Here is a 20503-nt window from a genome sequence, read left to right as displayed (position 1 = left end):
GGCCGTGGGTGGGGAGAGGGGCACTCACTCTAGCACATCACGGTTGAACTGCTTCTTGCTGTTGCCCAGGAACTCCCCGATCATCTGCCGGCTGAGACCCTTGCGCTGGAGCAGGAAGTGGGCCACTCCAATGGGGGTGTCAGGGATGAAGCCTCGAGAGATCAGGAACTGGATGCCTTTGTCTGGGTTTCTAGGGGTGGGAGCGGAGGTGGGGAGAAGGAGTAGAGAGTGAGCCACGGCTATCCATGACTTCTTTCTTCCCTTTCTTCCAGCCCATGGAACCCACAGCAGTGCCTAGAAGTTTCTGGGAAGAACGCCTCTGAAATGCCAGGATTCCTTCCACTGCAGATGGGCTCCCCATCCCAAGTGCTTCTCCCAGGAGCCTCATCCTCCTGAACAACCCCCACCCCAACACACACATAGCAGTGAAGATAGCATGGGGAAGGAAGGAGTTGGGGGAGGTCTGAATTCCAGAGCAGGTGGAGAGGTTTCTTTCTGTCTTCCCTGAGGGCCGTGAGGCCTGCTACAGAGGCCCTTCCTCCCTGTCCCTATTCTGTTGTCTATACACAGCACCCGCCCCGGAATCGGGAGGGAGGATGAGACTGGGGAGCAGCGGTGAGCTCTCCTACCACACTGTCCATAGTGGACTCGAGATTCCTGTTCCCCACCACTTACTCTCTCATGCTTGCATCTCTACTGTGGGTGTGGGTGCTGTGTCTGTAGGCAAATGTATTCACAGTACGGCCTGCAAATCCATGCCGTTCCCTGAACTGTATCTTATTGGTTCAGGAGAAGCTAAGTACTAAGCTATGAAGTAGAGGGCAAACATTTAGAACTTTTTATAGCACTTTGACATTTTCAGGATAACCAAGCATGTGATTGTTTTTCTAGCAATTCATTTTTATTGCATTTCACAAAAGTGTCAGCCCACAACCCATCGGGTAAAAACCCAAAGTGGTCCTTCGCTACAGAGAGTTTGAGCACCACTGCCTTGAGGGATCCTACTCTCTGCGTGAGTTTGAGTTACAACTCGCCTTACTTGCGTGAGCCTGCTTCTTTTCTGTAAAATGGCATAATAAGGCCATCTCTAGATATTGTTAGGAAGTTTGCAGATGTTTTATGTAAGGTGAGCCAAGAACAGTAGCTATCCGCCCCTGGAATATAAGCTTGAGACCAGGGCATGTGCCCTACTCATCTTTGTGGTCCACGTGCCTGGCATTTAATAAGTAACAGTTGAGTGAATAAATGGACGGGCACGTGGGTGGGAGAGATGTTCAATTTCCTGGCTCAGGGCTCTGAAGGAAGGGGCGAATGGAGGGTGGAGATGAGATTTCCACGGGAGGGGGGCGTGCGTATCCTGCTGGCCCCCAGCTGTCTACATTCTTAGTTGCAAGGACAGTTCCGGCTGGGGCTCCGGCTGGGGGACTCTGAACTCCAGCACTTGTTTGTTTCTCTGCTTTCATTCTCCTGTTCTCTTTCTGCGCCAGCTAGGCTTCCTTGTCTCGCCCTTTTACCCCGGTCCCTCTCCTGCCTTTTACCTGTATTGCTTATGCTAAGTGTCTTCTTTCTCCCCCACCCAGACCCTCCCTTGCCTTTCCTCATTTTCTCCTTGCTCTCTCTCCTTGACATCAACCCCATGAGATGATGCTGTTTCCCTAACTTCGTGTCCTCCCTGGATGATTTCTGCTCAGTACACATTCGACCTGTACTGTCTTTTACTTAACACTGCATTTTCTTTTCGATTCTCTTGCTTTTCAAGCCCCAGCTTCGTCTTAAGCAGGATTAGTGGTGAAAGCATGGGCTCGATGTGTTGTGTTGTCCCTAATCCTGAACATAAATTTGTAACAATTAAAAATAAAATGTGCATCCCTACACCGCATCTGGAGGAGCAGGTGCAGCACCAATGTCACCCTGGAGGGCGCTGGGATGATGTGGGAAATTACCCGGCACCCTGCTGCCCTGTAATCGCTGCGCCCACCCCCTTCCCACCGATCTTCCCAGGACTGCCCAGGGCTCCGCAGCCAGGGCTCACTCACATGTTGAACAGGTTGAGGCCGATGCGGTAGAGCCGTTTGCGCAGAGTGTCGGTGGACAGCGTGGGCGACTTGCAGCTGGCCGGGTTCTCGCAGTGGTAACGCGGCAGGCTCAGGATCATGGCCTGCAGGGCCTCCTTGGAGGCTGAGGCCGACACTTCCGAGCCCGACTTGGCCGACTTGGTGGACGTGCTGCTGCTGCTCAGCTGCTCTGAGTTGTCGCCGGACTCGGCCTCGGCGCCTTTCCCCACCTCCCTGGTCTCCTCTTCCGCCGCCGCTGCCGCGGCCCCCTCCGCCCCCTCCACCACCGCCGCGGCGGCCCCAGGTGGGTGGGCGCTCAGGGCCCCGCTGGCTCCGGCCTCTGCGCCCGTGTTCTCGGCGGGCGCGTCCCTGTGGGTTGGGCTCGCGGCCGCCGAGGCCTCCTGCCCGGGGGCCTCGCTCTGCTCGGCTTTGCCCGCTGCGGGCTCGGCGGGGGCCTGGGTGGTCTGTGCGCCCAGACAGTTGGCCACCGACAGAGCCGTGGCAGAGGAGACGGAGATGTTCTGGTTGGCGATCTGCACGGTGACGTCCCGGAAAGCCATCATGAGGGTGCTGCTGTGGCCCTGGGGCAGGCCGGCGGCCTCGGCGGCCGCTTCCCCAGGCGCAGGGCGGGCACTGTCGAGCTCCCGCATCCCGGCCTCCAGGCCCGGTGGCCCCGCGCCCGCGTGCAGGGCCTGGTGGAGCTGGTAAGCGCCGCTCTCCTGCAGGGAGCACATGGTCTTGAGGCTCCAGGTGCTGAGGGCGTCGTCGATGGACTTGGCCAGGGACTGCACCTGCTCGGTGAAGGAGTCCTCCAGCTCGGTGAGCGTGCCCGCGAAGGTGGGCGGCAGGGAGGGCGAGCGCACCAGCGGCAGCCCCATGAGGCCGTAGCCCTCCATGAGCGCCTTCTCGGCCGCCAGGCTCTCGGCCGTGGGCGCCCGGACTTTGCGCAAGGAGATCCGCCGCGGCAGGCGGCTCTCCAGGAGCGAGTTGCGGATCTTCTCGAAGTTCTTGCTGAGCTGGTACTGGCGGAAGGCGGTTTGGATGGTGCAAGCGGCGCGCCGGGACACGAGGTGGCCCCCGTACTTGTGTTCTAGCATTTCAATCTGCGACAAGAACAGGGAGGAGGAAGAGCGCAGTGAGACCTGGGGCGGGGGTCAGGCTAAGCTTTGGCAGGGCCCAGGAATGCACAACCGGGGGGGGGGGGTACTGAGGGGCCAAACTCTGAAACTCTAGCATGTCACGGCCTGAGATACCAGATCCTTGTCAAGACTCCTAGAGGTGTAGGATGTAGGACTGGCTTCGGAGGGGAAGGGGTCAGGGTGTTGCATTTGGTGATCAGACACTGCTGCTGCGGTGGTTATTTTAAAACGTTCATCTCGGAGAGCTATATGGAAGTACTTACGGGTGAAATACCCAGTATCTAGAATTTGTATTAAAATACTCCATCAAAAAAAAAAAAAAGTGGAACTGTAGATGAAACAATATTAACAAAAATTGTTGGAACTGGGTGGCGGTTATCTGGAAGTTTACTACACTATTCTACTTGTGTGTACATTTAAAATAATAACAAATTATTACTTTATTGATTCTTAAAAAAATAAATAAATAAAATAATAACAAATTAAAAATTAAACAGAAGTGCTACCAAAAAAATTACTGCTACTCCTGTTCACCTTTCTTCCTCATCACTGCATTGTGGAAATTCCTGACCCTGGGATCATCATAAGGGTTGGGATTGGGGTTTGATCAACAATGTGTTCCCGGTACCCAGCTCAAGGGCTGGCACATAGTAGATGCTCAATAAATGTGAATTTAGGGGCGCCTGGGTGGCTCAGTTGTTAAGTGTCTGCCTTCGGCTCAGCTCATGATCCCAGGGTCCTGGGATCGAGCCCCGCATCGGGCTCCCTGCTTCTCCCTCTCCCACTCCCCCCGTTTGTGTTTCCTCTCTCGCTGTGTCTCTCTCCGTCAAATAAATAAATAAAATCTTTAAAAAAAATGTGAATTTAATAAAAAGATGGATGGAGGACAGAGGAGTGGGTGGACGGGTGTTTCAAGAGTGGGAATCCCTCCAGGCTACCATGCTCCATAATTTGGGCCACCTTTGTCCTCAACAATGGGAGCTGTACAATCAGGGCAGGGCTTGGTGGGGCTGCTGGGGGCGTGCTACCTCATGTAGGCAGTGTGAACCCAGGAAAACTTGTGACAGGGGGCCCGTGCGTCTTCAAGGCCCTTAGTCACCTCCTGCTATGGTCGTTTCTCCCCCTCACGTGGCGATGCTCTCACTCTTTCTCCCTTATCAAAACCTCGTAGGAAAGGACCAGAGAGACTTTCCCCCTGAGATGGGAGTGACCAATAACGTTTACCCATGTTGGCTCACTGGCCATGGCAGCTGGAGTGCCTGCCTCTCATAAGCTCAGTGATTCCCCTCAGTTTCCTCCCTGTGGGTGCCCCCCACCCCCGGACTAGCAGAGGCACCCTTCTAGCCCAGGAAACCTCACAGACACAACCCCAGCACCCAGGGACGATCCCGGGTAAAACGGGATAACCTCAATCCTATCTTCAGCTCTTCCATCTTGCCATTCAGGGTCCTTCCCATCCCCAAACCTAGTGGCCTTAATGCTGTCTGTCTTCCCCAGTCTGGCTGTCCTCTCTGAAGATAGCTGGAAAACTTAATCTTATCAAGGTTTGAGTGGCCAATAAGGCGTCCTGTACCATACCAAGTGTATCAGTTATCTACCACTGCATAACAAATTACCACAAACTTAGCCACTTAAAACAACATCCACTTATGTTCTCATAGCTCTGTAGGTCAGTTTGGGCACTGCTCCACTGGCTTCTCCGCTTGGGATCTCACCTGGAGGAAATCAAGGTGTCAGCTGACACCGCAATCTCACACAAGGCTCAGGGTCCTCCTTCAAGCTCATTGTTGTTGGAAGAGTTCAGTTTCTTGAGATTCTAAGGCTGAGGCCCTCAGTTACAGCTGCCTGCCCTTCTCTGCCACGTGGTAGCTCAGCCCTTTGAGCCCAACAGGACTCTGAGGCTTCACCTTCTTTTAAAGGGTTTACCTGATTAGGTCAAGCAACCCAGGGTGATTCTCCTTTGGATTCACTCAAGGCCAACTGAGTGGTAACCTAATCACAGGAGTGATACCCTGTTATGCCCTCTAGTCCCATGGCACTTCCCATGGAAGGGGATTATACAGGATGTGCACACCAAGGGGCCGGAATCTCGGGCCATCAGAATTCTGCCTCCCATACCTATGGGATTTTATCATGTACCCAGGATCTCCAGAGAAACACAGATATTTCTGATACCTCGGGCATTTTGTTGTTGCTTTCGCAGAAATCAGGTCAGAGGGGAGAGACCACTGTAGTTCAGCTCAGTGTCCCCACAGAACTCTGGCAGGCTCCCTGAGGTCTGGAATGGGGATTGGCCTTGACTAGGCAGGAGAGCCCTCCAAGAGGAAGTGTACGGAGTAAGGGGAGCTGACCACCTAACTGCCTCCTTCTGTCAATTTCTGTCTCCCTCTGACCCCTCCTTGAGTACCAGGAGAAATGGACACCAAGCAGAAATTCACATTTCTTTCTTACCTGGTGGGAAACCTGGGGCCCAAGAGCATTCTCTTCAGGTTATGAGATGCTATTGGCAACAGAGGGAAGGTATGAAATCACATTGCCTGAAATGTTTCCAGAATGGGAAAGATGTCCACCCCCCTGGCACGGTATCGCCCTACCTGGAGGCAGAAGGCTGGCTGAGCTAAGCCTAGGAGACTTCTACTAGCAGTGTCCCAATATCACCCAAGCAGAGAAGAAAACTGTATTTTAAATATCTTGAATCTGTTCCAGCAAGTCCTCCACTAGATTGTAAGCCCCATGAAGGCAGGGACTTTGCCATGTTCACTCCTTTATCCCCAATGCTTAGAGAGTGCCTAGCACACAGTAGGCCTCCAATGAATATTTATTGAATACATTAAAGAATTAATTGCAAAGTTATCTTTGCGACTCTCAAAAACCTCCCTAACCTAACCCATAACTTTCTTCTCCTGGAACTCATGCATTTCGCTTGCATTTCCAAACTCTACTGTGTCACTGGCCCCTTTCCGCCTCCCTACAGACCCTCCCAGATCTCCTCAGGCTAAAACATAACTCCTCTCGACTTCCGGCTCTGGAGCACTAACCCAATCTCTTTCTTTCTATTTTCCACCAGACCTCTTGGAAGACTAGTCTGCACCCTCTGCCTCCTTCCATGGAAAAAAATGCCGAATTGCTGACCCAGCCCTGTATGCCCTGACTCCCCAGGTTCTGCCTCCTGCTCACACCAGTCTTCTAAAATGACTCTCAGGAAGGTCACCAGAGACCTTTGATCATGAAACCTGCTGGTCCATCCTCCACCCTCCTTCTCCCTCCTTTCCACAGCTCTTGGTATTTTTATCACCTTGAAACTCTGTCCTCAGCTCTCATGACCCAGTCTACCTTGGTTTGCCTGCTTCCATACAGCTCTTTAATCCTATATTCTGACCACAAAACCCCTAAGCATGCCAGTTACAAGTCCCATGTGGACCATCTTCCACTCTGCAGACACATTTGAATTACTTTCCTATGCACTTCCGGGCATTCTGCTGCTTCTGTGTTGGACGTCATTACAGTAGCCTCTGGTAACTGATAGTTAACAGCTAATCAAGAGGGAAGCTACAGTTGTCCTGTAGGCTAGTGTCGTCTCGCCTCTTGAGTGAGAACCTTGTCCCCTGTCATAACTTCACTCTACTTTAATGGACTGATGAACAAGCCTCAGGAGAGATACTCAGGTCCAGACCTGCTTCTTCCCTGCTGGTTGACCTTGGGCAAGTCTCCTAATATCTCTGACTCTCAGCTTTCTTATCTGTTAAATGAAACTAATCCTGCCTCACTCTGTAGCTTGTTATGAGAATCGAATGGTTTCATATGGCGCTTGGCACATAGCAGACATACAGTAAGTGGTAGTTATTGGATGATGACAGTGATAATTATGTGAATGACTCTCAAGTTTCCACTCCCAGGCTTGATCCTAGACTTGTGTTTCCAACAGCCCATGGATCCCCTCTGTTCACCTCTACAAAGCCACTGTCTTTCCCCACCTCCCTAAACCAGCTCTCGATGATTTCTTTATTTGCCCCCAGAGATGTGGCTGCTATACTCTCCAGGCTGGGAAACTTGCATTTTTCCATGGATTCTCCTTCACCCCAGCCTCTGCATTTGTCGGCCTCAAAGCCTTTATTCCATGCACCCCCACCCCTATTACCTTTTGCATCATCCTGACCAGACCGTTGCCATGCGGGGCTGTCTTTGGCTCCCCACTTGGACCACTCTGGCAGCCTCCCCACTCCCTCCCTGCTTTCTCACACTTACCATCCACCCTACATTACCCCGATCAAGGCTCTTGAAGAGCAGATGTGAACACAGGCCTTCCGTTGCTTGAGAGCATCGCCCAAAATAAGTATAAATGTTTCCTGCTGGCCTTCCCACCCTGAGCAATCTGGCCTCAGCCTCCCTCCCATCTTCTACTACTGCGCCAAGCCTGTGTATACACTGGCTCGACTCCTGCTCTTCCCCCAGCCCACACAGGCTTTCCCGCCCTGAGCATTTGCTCAGCCTTGTCCCTCAGCCTGCGATGTTTTCCTTTCTTCAAGCCCTGCCTCAAATGTGCTTCCTCTGTGAAGCCTTCTCAGTCCCCCGACCAGACAGGGAGCTCCCGGTTTCAGGTGCCCATGAAGAATGCTCTTTCTTACTTCTCTTTGACACTCAATTCTCTCCGCTAATCTTTGTGATACTTAACTAATCCGTCCTTCCTTCTCTCCACCCCACCAACCCTGACGCCAGCAAGGCATACGTTATCTGAGGCCTCTGATCCCTGCCCAGCATCTAGCACAGAGCCTGGCAAAGAACAACGCCTCGGTCTGGTGTTTGAATTCAGTTGTTGGATCTTCTCCATTTGTTCCAGTGCATTTAACACAACCATCTCCCATTTATTCCAGCCTTGCGCCTACTGCAACCCCAGCCTGCGCTGTCCCCTACTGTTTCTTTCCCATCCTTTGCAGCCCACCCTCAATGCTTTCTGTATTCCCATGGACTGTACCTTACAGGCAGGATGATATTATGTCTCTACATTCCTGGTGCCCAGCGTCGAGCCAGAGCCATGGCTGGGGCTTAATCAGTGTTTGCACACATGAACTAAACTGGAGCTCTGTCTTATGTCCCAGGGGAAATAAAGATCTAGGCTCTCTTCTGGATGTGGGCTTGGAGTCAAATGCTGCATCCTCCCCTTACCCCTCACTACCCCTGCCCCCCAACCAGGGCTCAGGAACTTGGCAGTGTCCCAGGTCAGCTCTGTCTACCTGGCCAGGCCTTCCCTACCACCCTAACCCTCTTCTTTTCTTAACCAGGGCCAGATCAGAGAGCTAAGAGAGATGGATATGAGGGTGAGGGGTGGCCCCAGGGAGGGAGGAGTCTCTGGGCCCACCAGCCTAAGAGCAGCTCAGCTCACGTCTCTCTAAACCCCATGAATCATGGGTAATTGTAGCCTCGCCTCCTCCCAAGAGAGCAATCTCTCAGCTTCTGCCAGAAGAAGCGGTGGAGGGGGGCTCGGGGGGCTCTGTGTGTCTAATGAGCCTCTCAGTGTTAATTAGAACATGCTCCCTCTTTTCACGTTGCTGCAGCAGTTGAGCCTGAGGAGGGCCGTAGAGAGATGGCTGCTAGGTCGGTGGGGTTGAGAGGGAGAGCAACTAGCTGGGGGGCTGCAGTGCTGAGGAATGAGGGAGCCAGCCTGGGGTGGGGGGTGGCTTTCACATGTGAGCAAGGATTTCCTCTGATCCAAGATTTCCCAGCTGAGAATGTTAAAGCATTACATGGAATGAGCCTGCAGAACTTGGCAAGGGAAGGCTTACGTGAGGCTTAGGAGCAGACAGTCTGGGGCTGGGGGCGGTGGAGGGGGCGCGGTAAGAGGAGCTCAGAGATGTTAAGGGTGGCCCCCGGGGGAAGCTGGCCTGCATTGGGCAGGCTGTGACTCCTGCGTCTTCCCTGTGTGCCCACCTCCCTGCCCACTGTCCAAACTACAGAAAGTGCTCCAGGCCTGCCTAGGAGCAGGCCTGCTCTTGGGAACCTCTCCTGACTCCAGCCAGCCAGCTAGGGGTGGGAGCTACTAATGACTCAGCTACTCCTAGGTCACAGAGACTGTCTCAGGTGGAGATGCTGCTGTGGGGAGCCTGCTTTGAACCCCAGGTTGGGTTTCTTGCTGTCTCCAGTGCTCCCACAGAGCCCCGTGCACCACTTCCTTGGAACCTACCCCTTCACTGCAATGAGGAGACTGGAAGACTCTGGGTAAAATCAAGGACTGTGGAGTCCCGGTCTTGGCTGTACCAGGGATGCACACCTAGGGATGTGTCCTTGGGTGAGTGACTTGATATGGCTAAGCCTCAGTCCCCTCACTCCTAAAATGGGGATAGCAGTAGTCCCTAGCTCACCGGGATAGCATGCAGATCTGGGGAGGTAATGCATAGGAAACGCTTAGCACCTTGTCTGGCACAGAGTTAGGACTGTTAGTGCTAGCTAGTACCAGTTACACGTCAGCGCCCACGACTGTTAGTGCTAGCTAGTACCAGTTACGCCTCAGCGCCCACCAGCTGAGGCCTGGGACTGTATCTTTTGTAATGTGGTGGCCCAGGCCTTGCACATAGCAGCTGTGCAATATTGTTCCCTGAATTGGATGCAAGTGGACAGAAGGACTATCCCTGATGAGCGTTGCCTTCACCATCATCTTCTGTAGGCTGGCCCTCTGGTGCCATCCAGTGCCGTGGTGGGACTCTCCCTTTCGGAGAAGGAAGGAGCCTTAGATACTCTGGTACAACCCCTCGTTTCACCAATGAGGAAACTGAGGCCAGAGAGTTGGAAACATAACCACCACTTCTCCCCTTGAGAGGTACCCCCAAGTGAGGCTAGCCCCTCAGGCTTGGGTGGGGGAGATGGGTTGTAGAAGGGGCTGCTATCCAAAAAGAGAACATGACTTCCACCCAGGATCTGATGTGGGGGGTGGGGCAAGGCCTGGATGCTACTGACCACAGCGTGTGGCCCCCTGGCTTGGACGGCACAGAGAGCCATGACATTTGGACATCCCACATGAGCTCCAACGGGCTGCTCATCAGTGGTGGCACAGAACAGGATACGAACTCCCTCGAGAGCCTGGATGAATTTGGAAATCACTCGGGTGCCCTATGTATGCTTGCCACATGACTTTCTTAAAGGACCCCCCGAAGGGACCTACATGCTCTTTGTCCCCCTAGGTTGTAGCCCCAAGGGCCACTGTGAGGTGAAGTGACAGAGCTGAGGGCAGAGGAAACGGAGGACAGAAGAAGCTGGACCAGAGGCCCTCCCCATTGTGTGAGTATGGGGAGAGGCCGTGGGGGCTGGGTAACAGGGACGCCCAGGGGCAGACTCATTCATTTATTTGTTGGTTCATTTGTTTGTTCTTTCACTCATGTGTTCCTCCAGTATGGAGCATGTCCTAGGCTCCAGGGACTGTGCCGGGTGCAGGGAAGCAAAGGTGGGCAAGAGCAGCATATCATCTAACACATAACTCTAACAAGTGCTCACTCCTCACACAGACTATGAAGGTGTTCTGTGCACAATCTGCTCAACTCCATGACGGCCCTGAGAAGGACATAGTCCTTGCCCTTATGAGTGGGACAGCTCTCAGGTGCCATAGAGTCATCGGTGGGGCACTCCGTGAAAGCACACACCCAGGCTCGGGGATACTGAGCTGAGATGTGGAGTGTGAGCAGAGATCTCCCAGGTGAAGTGTGATGGAGGGACAGGTGGGGAGTATTCCTAGCAGAGGAAATAAAATCTGTCAAGGCCCAGAGGCAAACGATAGCACAGAGATCTGGAGCAAGGTAAATGGGAATGGCTGGAAGCCCACATGGGAGCGGGGCAGCAGATGGGGTTATGTCTGGTGGTAGAAGAACCTGGAGAAGTCTTTGTCTTACACACAGTGAGGAGCCATGCAAGGCTTTCAGACAGCGAAATACCATGATCAGATGCGCTCTCTTTCAAGAGGACTCAGTGGCAAGGTGGAGATCAGGTTGGAAGAAGCACAACTCCAAGTAGGGGAACATGTGGGGGTTCCCTAGGAGCTCAGGCAAGATGATGGTGGCCTATCCTGGGGTGGGGGCAGTGGGGTTGGCAGGAGAAGGTGGGGATTTGGGAAATAGTTAAGAAGTAGCATCAGTGGGGTTTGGAGATGGAGCAGATGTGGAGGAGAGGGCGAGAAGCCATAGAAATCGCCTGGGATTCTGGACTGGCTGATGGAGCAAAAAGTCTGGCAGGTTGGTGGACTAGGGAGATAATGATCATCCAAGATCCTTCCAGTCCAATTGCTACAGGATTTGTGCAACTGGTGGAACTGACAGAGTCAGAATACTAAATCCTAGATCTCCAAGAAACCTAAAGCCGAGTCAGGTCCTTGCCCCAGGCTTCATGCACTTTTCCCTCTTCAGCTCACTTACTATTTTCCCCTTTTCATCCTCAAGCATCTTCTTCATGCCAGGCACTGTGCCAGGCCCTGGGGTTATAATGATGAATAATAAGTCATGTGCCCTGACTTCAAGGAGGAATCCAGTCAACAGGGGCTGAGGATATAGGGCTGAAGGGCTCTGATTGGGAAAGGCTGGGTGCTAGGTGATCACGGAGAAGGGGCATCCCGCACCACCTTGGAAGAGCAGGGAAAGCTGCCAGGAGGAGGAAGGAGAACCACAATTCTGTCCCAAAGTAAGAGAAGGAGTAATTGAAGTCAAGTGCCGAGTGAGGAGGGGAGCAGGAACGTTAGCGGTAGGGCAGAGGGAAGAGCATGTACAAAGCCCTAAAGAGATAGGAGGCAAAGGAGGCCCAGAGAAGTTAAGCAGCTTGCTCGAGGTCACACAGTTCATTTGCAGAAGAGACAGGGATTGAGCTCAGTCTCTTATACATGGTATGCCATATTTTTAATCATTTTTCTCTAGCCCCTCACTTTTTACCCTCTTCCTCCTGCCCCCAGCCTATGCTTGGCCCAGAGAGATATTGGAGACATGGGAGGTGGGCTGTTCCCTGGGGCTGGTTTCCTCACCTTTCCCACCCAACTCCTGCTGGCCCAAACTGCAGACCCATCTATCAGAATGACGTCCACTATAAAAAGGTTCATGATACCAATCAAAACCCTGTACAACTCTCCATATGCCACCATTACTCAGAATTAAACTAATTCTCCTGCCGGAGCTGAAGCACAGGTTTCCCTCCCTCCTTAAGTTGAACTGCACTCTCTTTAGGGTGTAAGTAGGGACCATTTTTCTCTTCTTGTTACCTCACTCTCTTGTTGTTTTGCACATCATAGTTATTCAAAAATTATTCATTCAGTGAGCTCTTGCTATATCCAAAACACCCTGCTAGATGCTGGGGGAATGGTACAAAGATGGATAAGAGATGGTCTCTGTCCTCAAGGAGCATAGTCATGTGGAATTGAGAAGACTTCTTCTCTGGGCCAACTGACCACCCACATCACACTGTAGTGTTCCAGATGGACTCTCTGCCAGTCCCTGCCTGGGCATTCCCGGTAACACAAACTCACTACCTCACAAGCAGGGCATTCTATATTTTTAACAGCTCTAATTGTTGATTGAGCTAAAAGCTTCCTTTCCTGTAGCTTTCATACGTTAGTACCACTATTTTTGCCTGGAATGATAGAAAATATATCTAATTCCTTTTTCACATGTCAGCTCTTCCATATTTAAAACTTGTTTTCGTGTCTACAGTTTCTCCATATGACTCCAGCCAATCCTTTTTTCCTTCTTAGGAGAACCTTGGAATCCTCGGCATTCTTGCTTGCCTCTTAAATGAAGCCCCAAGAATCAAGGACAGGCTCCAGCGGGCCCTGACCAGGAACCAGTGTGGGACTCTAGCCGGCTGCTCCCTTATCCGGGGGGCTTTATCTACCCTTCTATGAAGGCTGCTGGACTCACTTTGGCAGCTGCTTTGCTGGTTATTGACTCCTCTTGAGCTTACAATCAACTGGAGCCCTAAGGTCTTTCTCCCAGGGCCAAGCCTGCCCATCTTATACTAATGCTGTGGGCTTTTCAAAGCTAAGAGAACTTCAGATGTTTTTCCTTATTTCATTTAGATTTTTTCATTTAAATCTTTATGTCCGGATAAGATTTTTACAAAGTCTTGGATTCTATCACCAAGGTATTGGCTGTCCCCTTTCAGCTTCGTGTCATCAGAAATTAGTGTCTTGTCAGAAATGGTTGAACAGAACAGGACCAAGGACAGCGCACCACTCAACTCCCCAGGAATTGGCATTGATGGGAAAAAAATCACCGTTTTTTTGAGAATTCTGTTTGAAAGCAACCCACTTGACTGTACTGTCATCTAATCTACTTCCTATCTTGTCCACATATAGATCATGGGAGATTTTGTTAAATACTTTACTGACAGCTAGATATTCCACCTACAGCTGGCCTTGATGCTGAAGGAAAGCCATGAGTTTGGTATGGGCTGACTCAGACTTAGTGATCTTTCTATTAGCTTTCCTTCCCAAGACTCACTTTCCCAGTTGAGTTAAAGAATGGTTCTTTAGAACCTATACACTGTAAAGCTAGAAGGGATCTTGGAGATGATTCAAGGTCTAATTCCCAATTTTGCTGATGAAGAAACCAGTGCCCAGAGTGCTTAACTGGCATTCCCAAAGTCACAGAGTTAACTAAAAGCAAGACCAAGGATGGATCCTATGTCTATGGCTCCAAGTTCAATGCTCTTTCTTAGCAATATCCAGTCATGATGTCTTTCTCTAAGCATATGCACATGAATACACACACACACACACACACACACACAGAGGATTTGTTCTCCAATAGGGAGCTTTGGTTAATCTTGGGAATCCTCAAACTCCTTGGAGGACACCACTGTCTCTGCACCTCATTTGAACCTATGTGTGCCTACACATGGGGCTTGCCCCTTGTGTGGGCACGTAAGTGAGGCCATCTCTTCTGAGCAGCAGGTGGAGGTAGGGGCTTCCCTAGAGAACAGTGGGCCACCTGCCTCAAGGTCTGGGGGGGGGCAATTTAGGCTTCCTGCACATGGCGAGAGGAACAGAACCCTAAACACACTGCCTTGGGGACTGGCATTGCAAAGGTGTGACCCCTGCCATGGAGAGGCTGGTTCCTGACAAACTGGGCGACACAGAAGGGCAGAAGACAGCTCCGTTTGGGAGACCTAGTGGCAAAAGAAATGTGCCTGCAGCAGAGGTGGGCCCAAGTGCAGAGATCCCTGGATAGCCCCCGAAGGCAGGGCCCCTTCACCACCCTCCCCGCCCCCCTTGGAGGCCCTGGGTACCTGTTTATTCTTTAGGTCAAGGGAGAGCTCGTAATCGGAGGCGTTAGGGGCGTGGGAGCAGAGCGCCGTCGCCAGGGCAGGCTGCTGCCGGCCGGGGGAGGCCACGCGGTGGGAGCCAGCCCTCGGGGAGGCACCCCCCGCCCCCGGCCGCTCCTCCTCCTCCTGCAGCTCCTGGGCTTGAGCCTTCGGGGCATGGGCACTGGGTCTGCCGGCTGCCACCGCCGCCGCTGCCACCACGGAGTCCTCCATGCCCCCACCGGCCTGGGCGCAGGAGCCATCGCTGTGAACAAAAGGCAACGGTGCTCGGTTGGGGGAGAGCGGGACAGGGTGCATGTGGGTGCGGGGGTGAGGAGAGAGACTGGGCGCTCTGGCCTGGCCTTTGGGGCAATGATGGGCCTTTCTAGCAGTGGGGGCTTGTGGGGGTGCCTCTTGCCATCGCCTCTAGGGGAGAGCTTCAGGCAAGGAGGAGAACCTGCATTTGAGGAGGGTATCCCAGGCAGAGGGAAGAAGCAGTATGGCAGAGTGGGGAAGAGTAGAATGCCTGGGTTGGAATCTGGTCTCTGACTTATTAGCTGTGCGAACCTGAACAGGCTACCTCATTGTACCTCTGTTTCCCCATCTATAAAATGGGCACAATAATAGTACCTACCTCATAGGAACGTTGGAAGGCTTGAGTTAGTTAAAGTTCTTAAAACAGTGCCTGGCTCATGGTCCCTGCTATATACAAGTGTTAACAATCATCGTTATCAGTCATCTAGGTCCCTGACCAGTGGCTTAGGCAGCTGGAAAGAAGCTGATTTACACTGAACCAGCTCCACCTTTACACTGCCCCAGAGACTGTGGGGCAAGGAGTGATCCTTGCAGGCTTGGCCTGGGCATAAAGCCCCTCCAGGCTGGGTGGACGCCAGCTCTTTGGGGCTGGGGCTGGGGCTGTGAAGAGGAGGGTGCTAGCCCTGCAGGGTCTAGGGAAGCATCTGTTTTTGGCTCCTGGCCCCTCCTGGCCCCTCCTGCCCTTCCATGAAGCCACCAGCAGGCTGAGTCGTTGCGGCTACCCACCTCCCTACTCTAAGAAAATACCTTCTGTCTGGAGCCCCCACACCCAGCCTGTCCTGGAGAATTAGTACACTCAGGTTTCTCCCCTCCCTGGCCAGTCTCCAAGTTCTGCCGCTCTCTCAAGGCCAAGTGTGAAGCCACCTGTCCATGAAGCCTTTCCAAGTGACTCCAGCTGTAACTGCTTCATCTGCAAGCACACTAGGAGCTGTGCTTAGAGAGTCCCTTCCTATTTCACAGGAGGAGAAGCATTGTGGCTACAGCATGGGCTCATATCCAAGCTCTACCACGATGTTTAGTTGCTTTTTCTCTGAGCCCCTCTCTGGTTTTCTCTTCTGTATGGTGGAGGTACGAGTATCTATTTTATGAGGTTATAGTGAGGAGGAAAGGAGTCAGTATGTGTAAGCTGTTTAGCACACTGCCTGGCACAGAGTAAATGCTCAGTAAGTGTTAATTCTTATTTTCCCCATCTATCCTGCCCTAGAGGCCAGGGCCTATATTCTGTTTTATCCCTGCTCCCCACTTAATGCTGGGCAAATGGTGAGTGCTCAGTTAATACTTGATGATGGATGAATTGCAGGGAGCGCAAGGGCCATAGGGATGGCCCCTCCAGCAGACAGAGATAGAAGATCAGGACTGGAAGGGACCCTGAAGTCATCTACTCCAGCCCTCCAATCTCCCTTTTTTACAGATAAGGAGCAGGGGCTCAGGAGGTGGGGTGGCCCTGGTCAGAGAGCCAGACAACCCTAGGGCTTTCTTCTTCTAAGGCTTTGCCTCCATGTAAGGTGCCCCAAATCATGCCAGAGAAGAGACCTCTTCCTGTTGCTTCCACTCAACTTTGGAGCCCCTGATACAAGAATAACCACGGATGGGTGAAGAATTCTTTAACTCCATCTCCATCTCTCCTCCCAGCACTCCTCAGCCTCATTGCCTCCGTAAAGGAGAGCTCTTTGGCTGACCCTAGCAACAAGGAGCCTCAAATTCCCTAAGGAAACCCTCCTTATGCATATTTGTTTGCTCCATCATTTCTTGTATGGCCATTAATCAAGTCGTATAGTTGAATGAGCTCTAGACAACCTGATATGTCTTTTTCACCAATATCACCAAGAAGTTCTTTTTAAGACCTGACTTCAACTCTTGTCATAGGACTTACCTATTTTTTCCGCAGGGCCACAGAAATAGCCCTTCCCTTTTCTATCACAACCTGCCTCCAGGGGGCACCATTCAGTCTCATCCATCTCTTAACACCGACTGTCCTTGGTACTAATGCCCAAGTTTCTTCACCCCAAAAGGTTTTCCAGGCCCTTTAGAGAACTGGTGGCTACTCGGGGCTACAAACACCTTTCAAAATAGCCCTTTGCTTTCTTTTATTGCTGTCGTGTGCTTGAGAAGAAGTTCTGGGGAGTCGATGCACCCGAATAGCAGTACTCAACTGATGGTAATGGATGCAGGTAGATAAATACCCCGGCTTCCTCGTCCCTTGAGGAATAATCCAAGGCACCTTCCACACCATCTCCCAAAGATGCCCAGCAGTCAAAGCAGTGACCTGATAATGAACATGTATTGGCTTCCTTCTCTTCATCACCCACTCCTACGTTGGCACTTCTTGGAGTCCCCTTGTCCCAAATAAACTACTTGTGTGAAACCAAAACAAATTTTAAAAATAGCCTTCTTTGTGATCCACCCCTCTGGATATAGACAGACTCCAAGGCCTTCTCCTGAACTCATTCATAGGACCTGGGAATTAGGAGACCCCTTACTGTCATCTCCAGCACATACATACACATGCATGCCTGCGTGTATACACACACACACACACACACACACACAGTCATACAGTGCTTCTAACTAGCTCTGTGGCCTTGGGTAATTCGTTCTTCCTTCTGGGTCAGTTTCCTTACTTGCTATATGATGGGGGCTTACTTACCCCTAAGCTTAGAATTCTGGGAGCTTGGATTCCAGCGCCAAGGCCAGTCCACCAAAGCCCACCAGCCCCAAGGTTCCAGACTCTCTGGCTGGTAGAACCAACTCTGGTTTTGCCCACCTCTATGCAAAGGGACTGAGAGACTGTGGCCCTCCCGAGTAAATGATGAAAAGTATTAGAAAGGGAACGTTGTCCTTGCCTTCCCTCCTTAGACTGCTTCACAGACCTGTGTGGTACAAGGTGGCTATTGGAGACCCAGAGCTGCTGTCATCAATGTGGCAAAGTTTAAAGTTATATAGTAGAGGGTAAAGAACATGGGCTTTGGTGTCAGGAAGTCCTGGGTTGGAATCTTGGTTCTGTTACTTACTATGTGACTTTGGACAAGTTACCTAACCTCTTTGTGGCTCTATTTCCACAAAATGGGCATCTTAATAACTCCTTTGCAAGGTTGCTGTGAGGAATAAATATAGCTTGCAAAGAACTTAGTACTGTGCCTGGCACAGAGTGGTCCTTGATAAGTGGTGACAGCAGTCATGGCTGTATTCTGAGCTGGAGACCTACAGCATGGAGTCCCAAAGGAATCCCCAGAAAAACGGCATGGAGAATTCCTATGTGGTAGGGCTTCTCAACATTTAGCCTACCTCAACCTTCACAAAACCGAAACAGTAGGGTTTTTCCATCATATCTCATGGTCTTTCCCAGACCTCCAGACTGACTCTTACGATCTTTAGGGAGAGAAGTGAAGGTGAATTGGCTTCCTGAGGCTTCCTCCCACCCTTGTTCTCCAGCCACTGGAGCAACAACACAGTGAAGGGCTTTGGTCTTGGGGGGTCACCACATCATGGGATCCATGACCTCTGAGGAATCCATACATATTTACCACCTACAGGCAGGCCCTTTGGCTGTACCCGCCACAATATGAGGCATGCCCTAGGCAGACATTTGTCCAGTGATCCTTGTGTGGATTTGTCTTTTAGTCACTTTGTCAGGGAGCAATGGAGGCCTGAGTACTTAAAACCTCTATGTGACGGCTGAGCATCAAAAGACTGTTCCCAGCCTCTGTTTCCCTCTTTGTACCCCGTCTATAAAAATGGTCCAAGGAAAGAGATTAGAATATTCATCCTAGCTGTCATAGCTTGGAAGGACCATCTACTTCAACTTAAAGAACATCTACTTCAATCCTGGTCTCATATGGAACTGGAAGCCCATTGCTCCAGTGCCCAGAACATCACTCTTCTCAAGACACAGGCTGTGACCCTTAAGTGTCCAGAGTTGGCTGGGCTGACCTTACATCATGAAGCTGCTGTCCCTTGTGGGTCAGATTTCAGGCAGCCTGGTACTTGGACAGGAATCGTGTGAATGGGATTCACTCTGTGACCTGCATAGCTTCTTGTAAGGAGAAGGGAAGGGGAGAAGGGAGAGGGACCCCGGTGATCTTAGCTGTCTTGGGTTCATTATTCAGCTGTGGGAGCAGATTCCTTGAGTGGCAGCCCACTAGCCTGGAGAAACTTAGGGTCACTGATGACATAGAGGAGATGCTAGTCACAAAACCTTTCCTGGGTTGGGATACCCATTCAAGAAGAAAAAGAATGTGGGTGATACCAAAACAAGAGTGTTCTGCGAAGGCTTTTGTTGTGCCCACATGACATTAGGCCAACACACACACAGAGACCCAGGCCATCCACAGGGGTTATTCCACCCATGAGAACACAGGATATGAGCATGGCAAATGGAAGTCTTTGGAAAATAGGGGTATAAGTAGTTGCTCAGAGGAATACTACATGTGCCCAGACCAGAATGACCTGTGTGTTGGAACTGAACATCAAGTCAGAAGCTGACTTGTGCTCAGAAGGATGATAGGGGCCTGTGGAGTATGGCATGTATATGACTCCCTTGGTGATCCAGTAACCACTCCCTCCTGTCTATCATCCCTGCTATTAGAATTGACTTCCTAAAATGTAGATACTTTAATATCAATCCTTTGCTCAAAACGCATTGGTGACTTCCCAATACTCCTGAGATAAAGTCCACTGGTGTGGACTCAGGAGCACTGGTGATCTCACCCCAACATTCCCTTCCAGCCACATTTCCACCAAATGACTCACCCACTCCTGGCACGCTGGAACTCTCCCCAAACCTACCTTGCGCTCTCAGACCACCATGCCTCTCACGTGACCTCCTTCTGCTTTGCAATGCCTTCTCCTCTTCATGCTCCTACTCTCCCACCCCTCCTTTCTCTGCCTCGTCGACTCTTTCAGGGCTCACTCATTGCCCCTGGGAAGAGTCAGTCCCGCCCTCCAATGGCACTTGACTCTATTTCAGCAATGACTACTTTGTGTTCCAATTATTCATTGATGTGTCTCTCTCCACTAGACTATGCCACATACACCTTTTATCACCGATGCTTATCACAGTGGGCTGGCTCATAAGACATGTTTAATAAATGTTAAATGAAAAGATAGATGGCTAGATGAGTGGATGGATAGGCATCATTTAATCTCTCCTACTTTCCCAAGGGCAGAGGTACTGAGGGGGCTCAGTGGTGCACTGCCCAGACCCTCCTTCAAGAAATGACTTGTTGCCGCACTCTGGCAGTGCTGTTGAAGACTGCCCTCTGTTGTTAGCCCTACCAGTCCTATCAGGGATGGTTTCAGCTGCAGAGAGCTCCTTGGCCCAAAGTCACGTCATTCCCGGGGCTGTCCAAATCCAGTCACTTACTGAGGTGGGGATATAGAGGTTCATCCATCTTTACCCAACATGGGGCAAGTTTAATAGGTCATTCTCACAAGAGCCCACCTGGGATTGGCTGAGGCTTCTGTTGGACCTCCATCACTTGGACTTCTCCCTTTGCCCCATGCTGTGTTCCTGCCTTCCCTTCCATGAGTGGTGATCCCAAACGCATCCTCTAGTAAACATTTAGCACCCTCAACTCAGACTCTGCTTCCCAGAGAACCCAATCAGTGACAGGTAACCAGCTTTCCTTGTTTCTTCCTTTTTCTCTCAACAGCCGAATAACCAGGGTCTGCCTGCCCCGCCGTCCTGTAGCACCTTTCCTGGTTCCCAACGCCTTTGAAAAAACTCTCTTCCCA

General features: G+C 51.5%; 1 protein-coding gene across 7 annotated transcripts in view; it reads right to left on the bottom strand.

Annotated features, from left to right (window-relative positions):
* IQSEC3 (IQ motif and Sec7 domain ArfGEF 3) overlaps positions 1-20503 on the bottom strand; it is a 110794-nt gene that overhangs the window by 42705 nt on the left and 47586 nt on the right. For all 7 annotated transcript variants that reach the window (XR_004819322.1, XR_004819324.1, XR_004819323.1 and 4 more), the window contains exons 3-5: positions 14441-14720; positions 2037-3157; positions 29-190 (exon numbers count right to left, since the gene is read on the bottom strand). Coding sequence is in view for 4 of the 7 variants with exons in the window: in XM_027595064.2 (XP_027450865.2) it covers positions 29-190; positions 2037-3157; positions 14441-14720 (1563 nt within the window). In the remaining 3 variants the exon portion in view is untranslated. The remainder of the gene's footprint in view (positions 1-28; positions 191-2036; positions 3158-14440; positions 14721-20503) is intronic.

The sequence above is a fragment of the Zalophus californianus genome, chromosome 9 (assembly GCF_009762305.2).
Source record: "Zalophus californianus isolate mZalCal1 chromosome 9, mZalCal1.pri.v2, whole genome shotgun sequence".
NCBI classification, from domain to species: domain Eukaryota; kingdom Metazoa; phylum Chordata; class Mammalia; order Carnivora; family Otariidae; genus Zalophus; species Zalophus californianus.
This window is presented reverse-complemented; position numbering and strand designations above follow the sequence as displayed.